The sequence below is a fragment of the Sinocyclocheilus grahami genome, unplaced genomic scaffold (genome assembly GCF_001515645.1).
Source record: "Sinocyclocheilus grahami isolate Dianchi unplaced genomic scaffold, SAMN03320097.WGS_v1.1 scaffold898.1, whole genome shotgun sequence".
NCBI classification, from domain to species: domain Eukaryota; kingdom Metazoa; phylum Chordata; class Actinopteri; order Cypriniformes; family Cyprinidae; genus Sinocyclocheilus; species Sinocyclocheilus grahami.
This window is the reverse complement of record NW_015506077.1, coordinates 120,296-137,184: the sequence shown is the minus strand read 5'-3', so window position 1 is coordinate 137,184 and position 16,889 is coordinate 120,296. Positions and strand designations below refer to the sequence as shown.

The 16,889-nt window shown below is 37.2% G+C and overlaps 1 protein-coding gene across 2 annotated transcripts in view; it reads right to left on the bottom strand.

Annotated features, from left to right (window-relative positions):
• The window catches only part of LOC107563915 (septin-7-like), a 54,483-nt gene that overhangs the window by 22,509 nt on the left and 15,085 nt on the right, over positions 1–16,889 (bottom strand). For both annotated transcript variants that reach the window (XM_016248897.1, XM_016248898.1), the window contains exon 4: positions 16,091–16,197. In XM_016248897.1, coding sequence (XP_016104383.1) covers positions 16,091–16,197 — 107 coding nt within the window. The remainder of the gene's footprint in view (positions 1–16,090; positions 16,198–16,889) is intronic.

Sequence of the window (16,889 nt, the reverse complement as noted above, 5' to 3'; positions counted from 1 at the left end):
TTAAGCTAACCCGAATTTATATTTTGACGGGCTGCCATGAGGAACTTGTTTCTTTAGGTCTATGTAAATGATATGAAGATAGTTTTACTCCAATGAAACTGCTCATGAAGTGAGGAGTCAGAGCAGTTCTGGAGATGTTGTTCATGTATTTATGTCCTCATGTAGTGAGACGAGCTGAAATCACCGCGAGCGTCGCACACTTTGTATGTGTCGAAAACAAAACTGCTCGTCTGTGCCATTTACATACACAGAGACACGCAGAACATGCTGGATTCATATTTAAATAGTATTTTTGCGGCTTAATATTTACAGATACTAGTCCATATTGCGACTCTATAAGTGTACTGACCTACTTTTGATTAATTCATCCAAACTTTGACAAATTCCGTGAGATTCCGCGATTCCGTCCGCGTTTTCCGCATCGAAGGCCACAGGCTGCATCAGAGCTAAATAGCGCATTTCAAATCGCATTTCAAAAATTTGAAAATGACAGATACCGATAATCATAAAAATGCTTAATATCGGCGCCGATAATCGGTCGACCCCTAATCCCATTACGGTTTTTGACCCACGGATCGGATTATTTTTCTGATCAGCAAGAAAATAATATATTTCGATTTAACTTGCTTTCCATTTATTACTTAAAGCGAAGTACTTCTTTGATAGCACAGCAAATACTACTAGATTAATAAGAAAGTTATACATGATTAAAGAGACAAGAGAACAGCCAATAAAAATAAGAACAAATACACAATTTCAAATCGGTTTTGAAAATGACAGATACCGATAATCATAAAAATGCTTAATATCGGCGCCGATAATCGGTCGACCCCTCATCCCATTACGGTTTTTGACCCACGGATCGGATTATTTTTCTGATCAGCAAGAAAATAATATATTTCAATTTAACTTGCTTTCCATTTATTACTTAAAGCGAAGTACTTCTTTGATAGCACAGCAAATACTACTAGATTAATAAGAAAGTTATACATGATTAAAGAGACAAGAGAACAGCCAATAAAAATAAGAACAAATACACAAATTACAAGCATAGATAAATACAACAGAATATGTTACAAATAAAAGAAGGTTGGTAGTATTCAAATACAGAAATGTAATAATTAGGGAAAATAACACTGCAGAGTGTTCACTGTTCATTTTTATCACAGCGGTTTTGTTGTTTGATGATCATTAAATGACAGCAGCAGTATTTATAGGCTGCTGTCCCTTTAAGACCTGATGCACGGATCCGATATAATGATACACATCACATCCGATTTCTTTCTCAGCTGTTTTCATTCACTTGAGACATAACTGACTGCGTTTACCTGAATGATTGTCGAGATGGGTATTTTGTCATAATCAGAGGACTCAGAAGAGGATTCAGTTCGGTGTTCGCGCACCATCTGAAACGCGTGTGTGCGGCTGTGCGCGTAGAGAACAGCACGCGAGTAACGAATCGAGCTCCCTTTCGCCTTTTCTCTCTGGAATTGTTTAAAATTCGATTGCTTGTGTAAATACGAAAAAATTATAAACTTATACTCTATATTATGGTTAAATTTTGCAATTAATCCACGGATCACATGCGTGCCGAACCGTGGGGCTTGGTCCGTACGGATCACGGATCAACTACGATCCATTTAACCACTACTGCTGAGCATTCCACTCATGTCTGACTCTGATCTCACCAACATATAGTCATGTGAAAAAGTTAGGACACCCTATTGATTTCCATGGTTTTCCAGATTAGGACATAATACAAAATTATCTGGTCCTTGGCGGGTCTTAAATTTTGGAAAATAAAACCTATATTGAATGAATAACGAACACATGACATATTGCACAATGTCATTATTTATTTAAAGGGGTCATATGACGCTGCTAAAAATAACATTATTTTGTGTCTTTGGTGTAATGCAATGTGTTTATGGGGTTTAAAAACACATTATTTTCCACATACTGTACATTATTGTTGCTCCTCTATGCCCCGCCTTTCTGAAATGCGTCGATTTTTACAAAGCTCATTGTTCTGAAAAGCGAGGTGTGCTCTGATTGGCCAGCTATCCAGTGCGTTGTGATTGGCCGAATACCTCAAGCATGTGACAGAAATGTACTTATCATACTATGATGCCGCGACGAGACAAAAACAATAAAACCCATTACAAACGAGGCATTTGTTGCATCCAGTGGGGACATAATTACGTATTATAATGACTTATATTGTCTTTTTATGCGTTGCGTATCACATCACGGCGCGTAAACATAAAACCATTTGTCTGCATTTGTCATCGGAGAAACAACAAAAAACAAGCACTACTCTACTCTGCTCAAAACTCGTCATTGAATCATCAGTGGCAAATTCTTTAAATATGAAACCATACTTACAGGTTGCGAGTCAGAACAGCCGGCATTGTAGGTTCAGGAAACAGTCCTCCGTAAAATGCGTTGCACACACACAAATTTTTGTTTTGAATTGTTCTGGAACATTGTTGTAAATACAACTTAACCACTGATTTCTAGTTGTGCCCTCTTTTGGAAGACCAAACAAAGTAGTTTCGCTTTCACAACGAAACACACAGCGTCTCCACGACATGGCGGCGGTGGCAGCAACAATACTACAGCGAGAATCAAAGTTACTCCTTTCCTTGCGTGAACATTTGGGCAGTGTTATGCAAATCTTCCCACACAATGACGTAGACATGTGGGGGAGTGGACCAGTCTTAACTTTTATAAAGAATATATCTTTGGGTTTGAGACTTTAGTCTTTGCAACTTTAGGGATCTTATCTATTCACGAACAGATTGTAACACTCCAAAGAGAAAGGAAAACTTGAAATCGCATTATATGACCCCTTTAACAAAAAATAAAGCCAAAATGGAAAAGCCATGTGTGACAATATTAGGACACCCTTACTGTTAACATAAGAATTAAGAGGGTACATAGCAGTCAGGCACTGCTAATCAAATACCTATGATTAACTGATCATCAGCCAGTGTGAGCACCTCCATAAAAGCAGATGTTTTGGCAATTTGCTTGTCTGGAGCCTTCAGGTGTGTGTTAACACAATGCCAAAAAGGTAAGACATCAGCAATGATCTTAGAGAAGCAATTTTTTCTGCAACCAATCTGGTAAGAGTAATATGGCCATTTCCAAACAATATGAAGTCCATTATTCTACAGTGAGTAAGTTTATTCACAAGTGGAAGACATTCAAAACAGATACAAATCCTCCCAGGAGTGGACGTCCCAGCAAATTCACCCCAGGATCAGACCGTGTAACGCTCAGTGAAATGGCAGACAACCCAAGAACTACACCACAAACTCTACAGGCCTCAGTTAACATGTTAGTTGATAAAGTTCTTGACAGTACAATTAGAAAATATGGGACAAGTATGGCATGTTTGGAAGGCTTGCCAGAAGAAAACCTCTTCTCTCTAAAAAAAAACATGGCAGCACGGTTTAGGCTTGCAAAGTTGCATCTGAACAAACCGTAAGACTTCTAGAATAACGTCCTTTGAACAGACGAGACCAAAGTGGAGATGTTTGGCCATAATGCGCAGCGCCACGTTTGGTGAAAACCTAAAGAGCATATCAGCGCAAATGCCTCATAGCAAAAGTCACACATGCTTGTGGAGGGCTGATGATTTTGGGCTTGTTTTGTAGCCACAGGACCTGGGCACCTCACAGTCATTGAGTCGACCATAGACTCCTCTATATACAAAAGTATTCTAGAGTCAAATGTGAGGCCATCTGTCTGACAGCTAAAGCTTGGCAAAGATTGGGTCATGCAACAGGACATTGATCTTGAGCACACCAGCAAATCTACAACAGAATGGCTAAAAAGAAGAGAATCAAGGTGTTTCGATTCCCCAATCAAAGTCCAAGACCTCATCCTGACTGAAATGCTGTGGTGAGAGCTGTGCATAAACAAATGCCCACAAACCTCAATAAACTGGAGCAATGTTACAAAGAAGAGTGGGCCAAAATTCCTCCAGAACGATGTAAGAGACTTATAAAGTCATACAGAAAATGATTACTTCAAGTTATTGCTGCTAAAAGTGGATGCACAGGCAATTGAATCATAGGGTGTGCTAACTTTGTCATCCATGGCTTTTCCATCTTTGCGTAATTTTTGTTAAATAAATAATGACATGGTGTGATATGTCATGTGATGTTGTTCATCCGAGGTTTTATTTTCCAAATTTTAAGACCTGACAAGGGCCAGATCATTTTTTATGATACAGAAAACCATGGAATTCAATATAAAATTCTTCTTAATGTTTTAAAGAATGGTTTTTCTTAAGATTGTTCTTAAGACAAAACTTGGTCACACTATTTTAACATCCAATTCTTGCTATTAACAAACCATTAACTACTACTTTTGCCTCAATAAACTACTAATTTGCTGCTTTTTAATAGTTAGTAAGGTAGTTGTTAAGTTTAGGTATTGGGTAGGATTAGGGATGTAGAATATGGTCATGCAGAATAGGTGCTTTATAACTACTAAAAAACAGCCAATATGTTATTAATAGACATGCTAATAAGCTACTAGTTAATAGTGAGAATTGGTCCCTATACTAAAGTGTTACCCAAAACTTGATTCAAATTCTTGAAAAGAATCTTCTTAAAGGGGTGGTTGATTGCGATTTCACTTTTTTAAAAGTTATTTGGTGTGTAATGTTGCTGTTTGAGCATAAACAATATCTGCAAAGTTACGAAGCTAAAAGTTCAATGCAAACTGAGATATCGTCTTTTAAAATTCTGTCAGTTTAATACCTACAAAAACAGCTCGTTGGGACTACAACGAGTTACTTCCCGGGTTCGTGACATCACAAACCCAGATAAACCCTGCCCTCGGGAACATGCATCAAAGGGGCGAGGCCATGTTGTGCTGCTTTAGAGAAGAGGAAGAGAAATAGGGGTGCATGTTAAAATCTATTCATATATGAATCGCAATTCTGTCTTCTAGCGATTCTAATGGATTCACAAGTTTCAAAATCAATGTTCTAAAGCAGAGGTTCTTAATTCTGTTCCTCATGTCGCCTCTCTCTCTCATTCAGATCATCAGCTCAGCTCCAACAAAAAAGCTAACAGAAGCAGTAGCATTTACAAATAACAGCGTATCAAAGTATGAGACAACAACAAACAAAAAGCATACCATTAAAGCCATGCTTGCACAGGTTCTGTGCGATCCTCTTCACTAATATTCTCTGGGTCTCAATCGGGCTCAAACTGATAAGCGATATAGACGATGCCGCTGTTTACAATACAACTGGAGCACATGCCGCTGAGGTGAGGGGCGGGACGTTTAGACGCGCGCTAGAGACAGTTTAGCCAATCACAACACACTGGGCTAGCTAACCAATCAGAGCCCATTGCCTATTTCTGAGGGAGGGGCTTCATAAAAGCAGGAAATGATCAGCGCGTTTATAGGAGAAGGGACAGAGCGTTGTGGAATAAAGGTAAATTATGTGAAAAATTATGTTTGTTTTTTTTTAAACGAAGTATTAACACATGTTAGACTGCACCCCATAAACATAATCAAGCCTAGGAAAAAAAAAAAAAAAGTCAACCACCCCTTTAAAAATCATCAGCTTCTTAAAGATAGGATAACCTCCAACATGCTTAAATCTCCAAATGTTAAGATGTTTTATGAATTTTCTGGGCTATTTCAGATTAATGGTTGTACTTAAGCATTAATTAGCTACATACAATACAAATATAATACATATTAAATGTACTAGGGTTGTGCACAAGTTCTCTGAAGTGATATCAATAATTGATAATGTAAACAATGATCAGTCATGATTATGAGTGATGCGACTTCAGCAAGAACCGCTGTTCAATCAGATAATTTTCAAACAGAAAATAATTGCACTTAGGAAAATTCTTTATGAACTTCTTGGAATTTATCTTAAGAAATGAATCTACCCCCAACCTATCTAAAAAGAACAACAAGGCATTTAAAACATGACATGTTGCATGTGAATAAGTAGTTTGACTTGAAGGCCAGGCTGATTAATCAGCTGATTTTTGGCCATTTTGAGATCACCGCTAACGCAAGCACCTTGCTAAGAGTTCAAAAGAGAGTTCAAGAATCACTATTACTGTTGCTCATACTTCTGTTTATGGGATTCTAACAAACCGCTAACTAGACTAACACATTTTCAAAATCGACTAGACAGCGAGTCACCTGAACAACTAGTCAATTACGTTTAAATAATGCTGTGTTTGTTATAAATAATTTACCCATGAAAATGCACATATTTATTGTCTTTAAACTTGTGCCTTTTCAATCTAAAACATTAAAGTGCCTGCCCCCTCACAGCAACATCTTTTTAAAAATGGTCAAAGAGGTTTTTTTTCTGGACAACTAGTCAATTAGTTGACCATTATGACCTCTCTCTTAACCATTAGTATTGAAAATCAGTGTGCAACCCATCCTGCACCACTGGGGCTCTGTATATGAATGATACTTCAAATCATGTGGCCTTTAAGGGCGAGATGTGTTATAACTTTAAGCATGGTAACCATCCACAACTACTAAACAACTTGCTAGAACTTGTACAGGCAATCACTACTCAGTTTTCTTCAGAAAATGTAGAAATTGTGCAAAATAAGTTCATTTCATTTGAGAAAATATTTGTTCATCAGATTATTACATCACAGGATTATTGTTTTGTTTGCAACCACGCTCTCCAGATAATGTCACCGGCCACTGAAATATATTTTGACTACTAGCATAACTGTTTAAAAGAAAATATCTATTTGAACTGACATGAACACTTATTCCACTGTGTTTCAAGGAATTATTTTCTGTGATGAAACAGCACTAAAACAGGCACCCGCAGAGGTGTACCGCAGCACATTTGGGGTGAAGTTTGGGTGGGCACATCAAACACTGGAGCTTACAATGGCAAGTGCAAAGACAGAAAGCACTTTAAGTGTGATTTATCACCCAACAAGACACCTTGTTCACCACCTGCCTGTAAAACGGTCCAAGCGACACACCTTGCCCTAGTTACAAACCCATAAAGCCTTCTCTAACTTCCTCCGTCTGTACAGCAGACCACATTGGTTTCCATCAGACGCACAGTACTCATTTCATCATGACCGTTTGTCCCCAAAAAGCAACACAAACCACAGCAGAGTAGCCAAATGTCTGAGAAATGAGCAAAAGTTCTCCACTTTGCAATTGCTCTAAAGACAAAAAAGCTCAAATTTTCAAAATATTATCTACAACCAAATTCTACATGCAAAATTCTTCTTTTTTTTTTAACTTGCATTTTACTAACTGATGCATATTGCACACAAAAAGGCAAAAGCTGGTGAAATATGAAGATCTGAAGAAAAAGACAGTCTGACTAGTGCACCAATTATATCAGTACAGTGTTGACAGGTTTTGTTAGCAGACAGCAGGCTGTGAGACAATGAGAACTACAGAGGTTAAAACAAGTCATTGAATTTGGCAAAAGTTCATAGCCTTGAATCTTTGGAAGGTATTTAAGAGAAGTGATTGAAGATTGGTGTGAATTTCCCTGGGCACTGAAGTAAATATCAAAGCAGAAGCTGTGGTCCTGAATTTGGTTCAAGCACATCATTTCAAAAAGTTTTCACTTCCCTAAGCATGTTCTAATTCCTCTCAATAAAGTATGCCTGCATGACTCATTTCAACAAATTCGCTGTTTTGGTTGAAGTGCTTACAATACTGTAAAGGCCCAAGTACACATTTTTTTAATTAATTTATTTATTTTTAAATATTTTTGGTATGTGAACGCAGGTGGTCGACACATGCACTCTAGAAAGCTTCATGTTTGTCCAGTGTCTGCGCTATTTTTCTCCAGGAGTTATAATAAATATGTCTTTGTACTCTTTTAAACTGAAGTTGCGGACATCTCATAACCCTCTCACACCGCCTGTTTTTGATGTTCCATCTCTTCAGTTTCATTTTCTACTAAGGGTGGGGAAACAAAAGAGGTTTTAAGATGCACTTCTGACAAATTTTAACTTGCGTGCCACGTTTTTAGAGTGGAGTGTATTGTGTGAAAAAACAAGCACACCCAATTGAAAAAATATACAAAAATCTATTTGAAATGCATTTATTTTGTGCCAAGTATGCTACAAATACATTTAGATATTCATGTGCTTAATAAAAATATCCCTGCCATTGTACTTGTGGTATACTAAACTTAAACACTTAAAGAAAAAATTGCACCAACTAATTTTGTACTTAATGCACTTTAATAGTGCAGAAGTAGTGCTGAGGTCCAACTAAAGATATACTGAAGTATATTTGATTGTGCTAAATGTTTACAGCTAAAAACAATGGTGTTCTTGTTTTGTAGGCTTTGTAAGCAGGAGTAACTGGCCACTGAATTTAACAAAGCGTGCAAAGTTCATAGCATTGAATTCAAAAGATATTTAACAAAAAATAATTATTTTTTTTAATAACTGTGAACAGCACAAACCACAATGAATCAGTAAAGATTCATTCAGACTGCCTTCATCTTTACTTCCATATAAAAGCATGTAGTGTGCCTATTCACTATCGTTTTTTAGGACCTCAGTCTGTTCATACTCATCTTATATTGGCCACATTAAAAAAAGAAAAAAAGAAAAAAGAAATGTGAACAGCTAATGTTATATCTAAGCAATGGAACAAAAAAGGGCACCAAGGCTCACATGAACATAGCACTGAAGTAACCCAGGCAAGCTGTGGCCTTGAATTTGGTTCAAGCTAGTTCGAACAAAAGGGTGACCAAAAGCTTTGCAGTTTGGCATTTGTTGACCACTGAGACTTTCAGACAGACGGGTCCAGTTGAGCTTCAGGAAATCCAATCTGCTCTATTCTCATTTTCCTTCCACACCCTTTAGAAAGGATCGCACACATTCCTGTGCTCAGCCTGTAGACACAACATTTTGGTAATATGTAGGATGGGTTCTGATTAATTTAAAAGCTAAAGTGTTAAGTTAAGTGTTAAGCTAAAGTGTTTAAAAGCTAAAGTGTAAAGATATGATATGGAAGCATGCAGTGACATGTAGACGACGGATCCAGCTATGCTGAGAAACCAGAAAGACAGCCTCCGATTCCTCTGCATATAGATGAGTGAAGAGACAAACACTGCACTATGTAGGATGGGTTCTGATTAATTTAAAAGCTAAAGTGTTAAGTTAAGTGTTAAGCTAAAGTGTTAAGATATGATATGGAAGCATGCAGTGACATGTAGACGACGGATCCAGCTATGCTGAGAAACCAGAAAGACAGCCTCCGATTCCTCTGCATATAGATGAGTGAAGAGACAAACACTGCAGGTAACAAGTGAAAAACATTAGGCCGGGTTTGACGCGGAGGAACGTCTGACAGAGAAACTGAGAGTGCTGTGATGTCTATTCAAGCATGAGCTGCTGTTTTAATGATCCATTTGTGAAGACTTCAACCGTTTATTCACCAGACCGTGACGAAGAAAGGGAAAAAGAAGATAAATAACTACACGGGCTGGATATTCACCTTGTCATAACCTGCCTTTGCCAAAAAACCGCAAGACTAGCACAGTCAATGTACTTTCACATAAGACTTCCTGTGAGTGATTTTCATCTCCCCTGTGAGAGTCGCCCGTCTGCAGACCTGCCAGCCTTGAACAACACCCGCGGCAGCAACTCAAGAAAGCAGCTAGACTTCAAAATATACCTTCAAAACCCCACATTTCCATGATTTTCCCAGCTGTTAAGATAAAGATTCTCGATCATTTTACATAGATTGCACACCTGATGAACCATTACATACAAATGAAAAAATTAAAGGTACTAAAAATGTAGTTAATTGTGAACTAATATTCACAATTAATAAATCACAATGTTACATGATGATTTCCAAACAGAAATACAATAAATAAACAATCAGCAATATTTCAGAATGTGCATGTGACTCAACAAACAACTAGCGAGCATGTGATTGTTTCTTGAGATTAAAAGTCACACCTCTTCTTCATGTGTATATTACTGATGTAGCACATGACATAAGGGAATAATAACTAAACCCAAAGTGTGGGTTCAGATAAAGACAGCAAAGCTGCTAATTATAATATTATAAATAATATATAATAAATCCGTTTTTGTTTTTTCTTTAAGAAATTGATAAAAATTAATTTCTAATTTGTTGTCATTTTTGACATTTGAAATTAAGAATTCCAAAATTATAAATGTTTATTTCCTCAGTTGGTCAGAACAAAAGTGCCAGACTTGTTACTTGTTCAGATGACAATATCCGGTGAAAATTCTTATTTGGGTCATATTCCAAGACATAGGCTAGAATCTGTGATTGCGAAGTACATTAAATATTCACACCGGTGCGGTGACTGACTGCCACACATCCTCTTCAGAACATTAGATTAATCCGCGCTGGAGCCGTGCCGACTCACAACCCACGCAAGTAAGATAATTCCGCACACAGCTGCAATTGCAGGTTTTCAAACAGAGATGGCGACAAAGAGGCAAAACTTACAGACTGCAGCTTTAAAACTACTAAAAGGAACAAGAAATGGTGAAATTGGAACCAGAACTGTGACATTTTTTTAAATCACCATGTGTGATTGTTCAGAAATGTCTGTTCAAATTTGCCTTTGTAAACATTACTAGTAAACACAAGCACTGTGTTGTTAAACTACACCTGTTTATCGCGATAAAAAAAAAAACAATGACGTTATGGATGAATTGTTCACAATAAGACCACAACATGAATTTAGAAAATAGTCATGGGTGAAATTTAATGTCATGCCAAATTTAGGCTTTATTAACTTTTGCTTGAGTTTTAGCCCTAAAATACTAAAACCAAAACTAAAATGTCCAGGCGTTTAAATTACTAGATAAAAATTCTTGATGATACAGATTTATATAGATTGCACTAGCTTATGAACCATTAAAGAAAACCTAGAAAAAGTGCACCGAAGAAATATATACATTATGGTTAACTCATTTTCATGACTTTTAGGCCTTGAAATCAAAAAGTTACCCGATATTTCCGAACAGAAATACCAAAAATAATAATTCTTTCAGTCAATTATCAAGACTGTGACTGTGCACATGACTCAAACAATTAGCATGTATGTGATTGTTTCTTGAGATTAAATGTCTGTGCAAACACACCTTTTCATGTGTATATGCAATTTTACATACAGGGAAACAACTAAATGCAAAGTTACATGTAAGCAGATAAATCGGTTTAGTTCTAATTTGTGGTTACTGTTGACATCTGAAATTAAAAAGTCCAAAATCATCCATTTTCTTTTTAAAATTACTAAATAGATAAGGATCCAGAATACATACATACATACATACACACACACACACGTTTATTGCAAAAACAGATAACTCCGTTTTTTTTATTTTTAAAATTCATGTTTTTTATTATGCTATCATGTTTTTATTGTGTTAGTTAGCTAGTATTTTTTACCTAATCAAAATAACCCAACTGGAGTTTGATTGAGATTAATTGGAATGCACAATGAAAAAACATGATTTTTGAGTCTGATTTTGCAAATGAACTCTTCATACATATATATATATATTTTTTTTTTAAGCTACACCTGTTTATTGTAGTAATAAGCAATACAAATAGGTCAGTTTGAACTAGTTTGCCGTATTATTCTTTAGGATATTTATGACACATCTCAATGTGTATGTTGGACACACGTGCTGTGATTTTGTCCGATGATAACCTGTTGTTTTATCATCATTTCAGGCTGTTGTTTCAGGCAGTCGCTTCAATGGTGCTGGAACAACAAATGCAGAAAGAATGATCTGAGGTAATGCGGGGGTGTGATCACCCATCCCGTATCTTCTGTCTTCCCAAACAATTCCACATCAGTGACATCACCCTGATAATTACGCCACACCAGTGCAATCACTCGGCAAATGTGTACAAACCATGACAACATCTTGACTGGCTTTACAACCGTCTGAAATTCCGCCTGTGAGTGGACTACACTGAGCCCGGTGGAGCAGAAAAACCAAACCGCTGCTTTTGATTGGTCTTTGTTCTTCCTGTGTTGATGGAAAAAGTGACAGTAGTTGCCCAGCCACTAAGCAGCTGGTGTGGGCCGTCCTCTTCTCACCTGACCTGATGCAGGCAGCTGAGGAGGGGAGATGGTCTGGTTAGACATCTCAAGCCACTAGCAGACGTACTGTTGTCAGAAATGGCAGCTGGAGCCAAGCAACGTCAGAGCGTCATCAGCACCAGCCCTAATTAAGTTATTAATTTGGGATGCGTTTTAAAGTCAGCACTAATCCACATTTGCAATGCATCTGATGACTCAACAATAACCTTTTTTCAGACACAAGTAAAACTTGTGGTTTAAAAGTGCTTTAGACATGCATTTGAGTGTAACGGAGTAAAAAAAATTATAAATAAACAACAAAAAAGTCCATTTAAAATAATAAAAAAGTAAGACAGGGACTTGGTTCTATGCATCAGTTGTTGAATGGTTTGAGGCCAATGAACGTGAGATTGAGGTGACAGGCATTACATTTTGATTAAAAAAATAAATAAGGATGAATTGCTGCAATAAGTTTAATAACATGCATTTTCATTTCATGCCAACTTTAGATCACTTAACTTTAGCAGCCAAAATAAAATAAAAACATAAATCAATTTTATTAAAATAAATTAACATAATAAAATAAATAAAACTGAAAACTCTGGGAAGGGGAAAAACACCACCACCAACAACAAAAAAATTTAAAATAAACATAATAATATATATAATAAAATAAAACTTGAATAACACTGCCATAATGATTCAAAATATATGCACACATTACAAGAGAGTGAGGGAAAAAACGAATGCGAGTCTTTGTTATATCAACAGCAAAGTTTCTAGAAAAATTAAAACTTTTAAACATTTTCTTTAGCATAACATGCACTGAGTCACAATAAGACCAAAGACATGTATTAAGAAATTAAATGTTTTTTTTTAATACTTACATCAAATGGAATGGTCATGTGTTTGGCATAAAGACAAACATCTGAGATCGAAGACAACTGACCACAGGACAATGTCAAGACTATAAAGTAGATCTCCGTAAACAAATGGAACCAGAGAGAGTCAGACTCAAAGAGAGATGATCAAGCTTCACTGCTCCTTCAAGAATCTCTCCTCAGAGTCTGATATCAGCAAGGACTCTGGGTTCAGATGTCCACAGGTATGAAGGTCTGGACAGATCGCTTCTCCGCCGAAGTCTCAGCTCTCAACACACTCATATATCTGACCGCACAAGTCTGCACTGCTTCATTTAATACTAGGATTTAATTCCAAGTGCTGCCAAAGACATGTTCACTCACTGACAATTAGCAGTACTGACAGACTACTTGAGTTTAATACAAACAGACAAACTGCTGTATTGAGGAATTGAACAGACAAACTCACACTCCTCTTTTAACCGGTCACAACGGATTCATGTTTCAATGGCACACATATCCAGTTAGAGCACTGCCAACACTTTACATAAACAACATAACTACTCTCAATGAGACAGACGCAACACTGTGAGAAACGTCAGTGATGAAGCTTCTCTTCCTCTTCCTCCTTGCACACATCACATTGTAACATAATGATTCTCTGACTCACTTCCCAGAATTCTCTGAGGCAACAACCACACACAAGTTCATTGTTACTGTGCAGCACAGAACAGAGAGCAGATATACGATCAGACTGATCTGACAGCAGAGGCTTCAGATTCTTACACTGCAGTGTTTCCCCTGCCATTATATTAGGGGGGCGGCCCGCCCACCCAACGGCACCCCCAGCCTCCCTTGAAGGTCAAGTTAATGTTATTTAATTATATTTTCTCTATAGCGCCAGATCACAACAGAAGTCATTTAAAGTTACCTTTCCTATAGAACAGGAAACCTTGTTCTTTTATTAAGCAAACTAAATAGCCTTATGTTATTTACACGACAGCATGTAATTTCGGTCTCTACGTTATGGTCGTGCTCTCTGCATCGCCAACAATGCGCGCATGCGCACACACACTTTTATTAAGCAAACTAAATAGCCTTATGTTATTTACACGACAGCATGTAATTTCGGTCTCTACGTTATGGTCGTGCTCTCTGCATCGCCAACAATGCGCGCATGCGCACACACACACACACACACACACACACACACACACAAGTGAGCCCACTAGTATTTGTAAATATTAAGCCGCAAAACGATTCATATTTTATATGAATTCTGCGTGTCTCTGTGTTAATGATTGGCGCACACGCGCGGTTTTGTGTAGTACTCGTACTAAAACGCTTGTGAGCTTCCGGTGATATTAACGTCTGCCGTCTCACTAATGAGGACATAAATACATGAACAACATCTCCAGAACTGCTCTGAGAGTCACTTCATGAGCATTTGACCGTATTATTTGAGTAAAACTATCATCATATCATACACACACAGAAATGTAAATGTATTCACGGCAACCCGTCAAAATAAAAGTTTGGTTTAACTTGAAGGCATTGGCAGAAATATATTACTACTGTTGAGTAGAATGTATGTAAAAGACTGCTACTATACTACTAAAATGATTAAAACCTTATTTTTAAGGAATAAGCATTCAATATTTCTTCAATGTTTTAATTGTAATATTAAATGACCTTTATTTTCCAAAAAATAAAATGTTTAATTTTCATTACTTAAAAGATAGATTAAATTCATGTTTTATGCCTTAAAACAAAATGTAAATACACAACACAGAATTTCTGAGCAAAAGAATCATAAGGCTATTGTAAGAATAAATGAAACTTGTTTTATGCTTTCAAATAATTAGACATGCTAAAACAGAATTTGGTTACAATAAAACATAAGGTTGGAAAAATAAAACATTTAATAGGGACCTCAACATGTAATATTTGTTAAACTTTTAATAAATTGATGTTAAATTGTTTAAGTTTCATGATTTTAATTAATTAGACATGCTTTTTGATTAATAAAATGTAATTTAACCATTAAAAATGTTAATTTGGCATTAGTCATTTGGGACCGTTAGCTGCCCAAACATCAAAAACTAGATGAACTGATTTCTGTTGGATTGCAAAAGATTTCAGTACATCATGTGCAAACACATCTCTGTCGATGACAGTCTTATGACTGCACAGTTACGTAATGTATCACACTCATCTCAATCAAGATAGCTTTTGTATGGCGTTTCACACAGCTGTACCAATCTACAGAGTCTAAGATAAGAAAGTACCTCATGAAAGTGGTCTACACAATCACTAAGACCTGGATCATGTCTTGCTGACTGCAAAAACACCTCAAATATGTGTTTCAGCGTGGCGCTGTGATCACTGCATTCTTTACAATAGCTGACGAACCACATGCCACAAAAGCCAGTGGCCAGATGATGGGCCACACCTGTGTTTGACAGTGATCGACAGCGCCCGTCAATCCAGTTCTAATGCTCATTTGACTGACAGCTGCAGGCCACGTCACAGAGAAATGGGATGCCACGAAGTTAAAAGTCTGATATTGGGCCGATGCCAGAATACTGCTGATTTGGCAAGAGATTAGACCCTACAGAAGACAGACTGAAGCATATGCGATCCAGCTGCGAGAAACACAGAGTGCTGCAGGAATGACGTACTTTTGTAGGTCAAAACCCATAAACGAGTTGCATTTTAGCACTTTCAGTTCCATCCTCCTGAGGTTAATGGGTTTTTTTAATGTGTTTTTGGTTAAATGCCTAAACTCATCTACTCACTGGTTGCTTTCACAGCCTCATTATCAGGGAAAATCTTTTTAAAGACTGAAAGACTTGTCTGAAGCTTAATTGTAGTGATGCTGAAGTCATGTGACCGTGGTTTACTTCGTTTATAGCCTACTTTTAGCATTTTACTTCTGGTGATCGTATTTAGGCATCAGAATCCATAAAGTTGTGTTCATTTGTGAAAATTGTCATGATGAACAAAATGTGTAAGAATCAAACTTTTGTTAGTCACAGAGCTTATTTTCGACAATAATCCTAAAACCAAGGAAAATCCTACTGTGTTTTTGTGGAGGGAATCAGAGTGATATCGAAGTAGAGATCCAGCCTGATCTTACCTGAACGGTTTTCTTGATTCTGTGAGAGGGTCCGGGATACTCTGGAGAATACAAGTCTGTCAGGAACAGGGAGTTGATGAGTGTAGACTTCCCCAAACCTGATTCTCCTGCAGGACAGAGAACGAGAGGTTACGCCAGAGATTTCAGGACGTGACTCACTCATCACTTCTGTTGGACGGTGAACAATGACTGAGTGGAATTTGAGTCTGCAGATTTCCACAGAATCTGAACAGCCATCATTCCCACGGTCTCCATTTGCATGCCTGTTCATTTAACATTTTGGTCAACTTGTGGCGCCTGCTAAGGCTATGGTCCTATGAAATGCATTTTATTTTTCCCAGATTCTGTTTGAAACTTTGTGTTTCCCATTTTAATATTTTTGTAATTCTGTTTTAATAGTGTAAGTTTTAAAGGGACAGTTCACCCAAAAACGAAAATTTTCTCATGATTTACTCATCCTTAAGCCATCCTAGGTATATATGGCTTTCTTACGAATACAAATAAATTATATATATATTATATATATAAATTATCGAAATTATATAAAAAAAGTGTCCTGGCTCTTCCAAGCTTTATAATGGCAGTGAATGGGTGTTGAGATTTTAAAGCCCAAAAAAGTGCATCCATCCATCATAAAAAGTGCTCCACACGGCTCCGCTTCTGAAGTGAATCGATGCATTGTGTAAGTATCTATAAACCGTAATCTCTAGCTTCCACTAACTGTTGTGCGTCTGTTCACGAGAGAGTGGCGTTCAGCGGATGACGTAAGACGTAGGTGTAGAGTAAGCTCCGGCGAGAA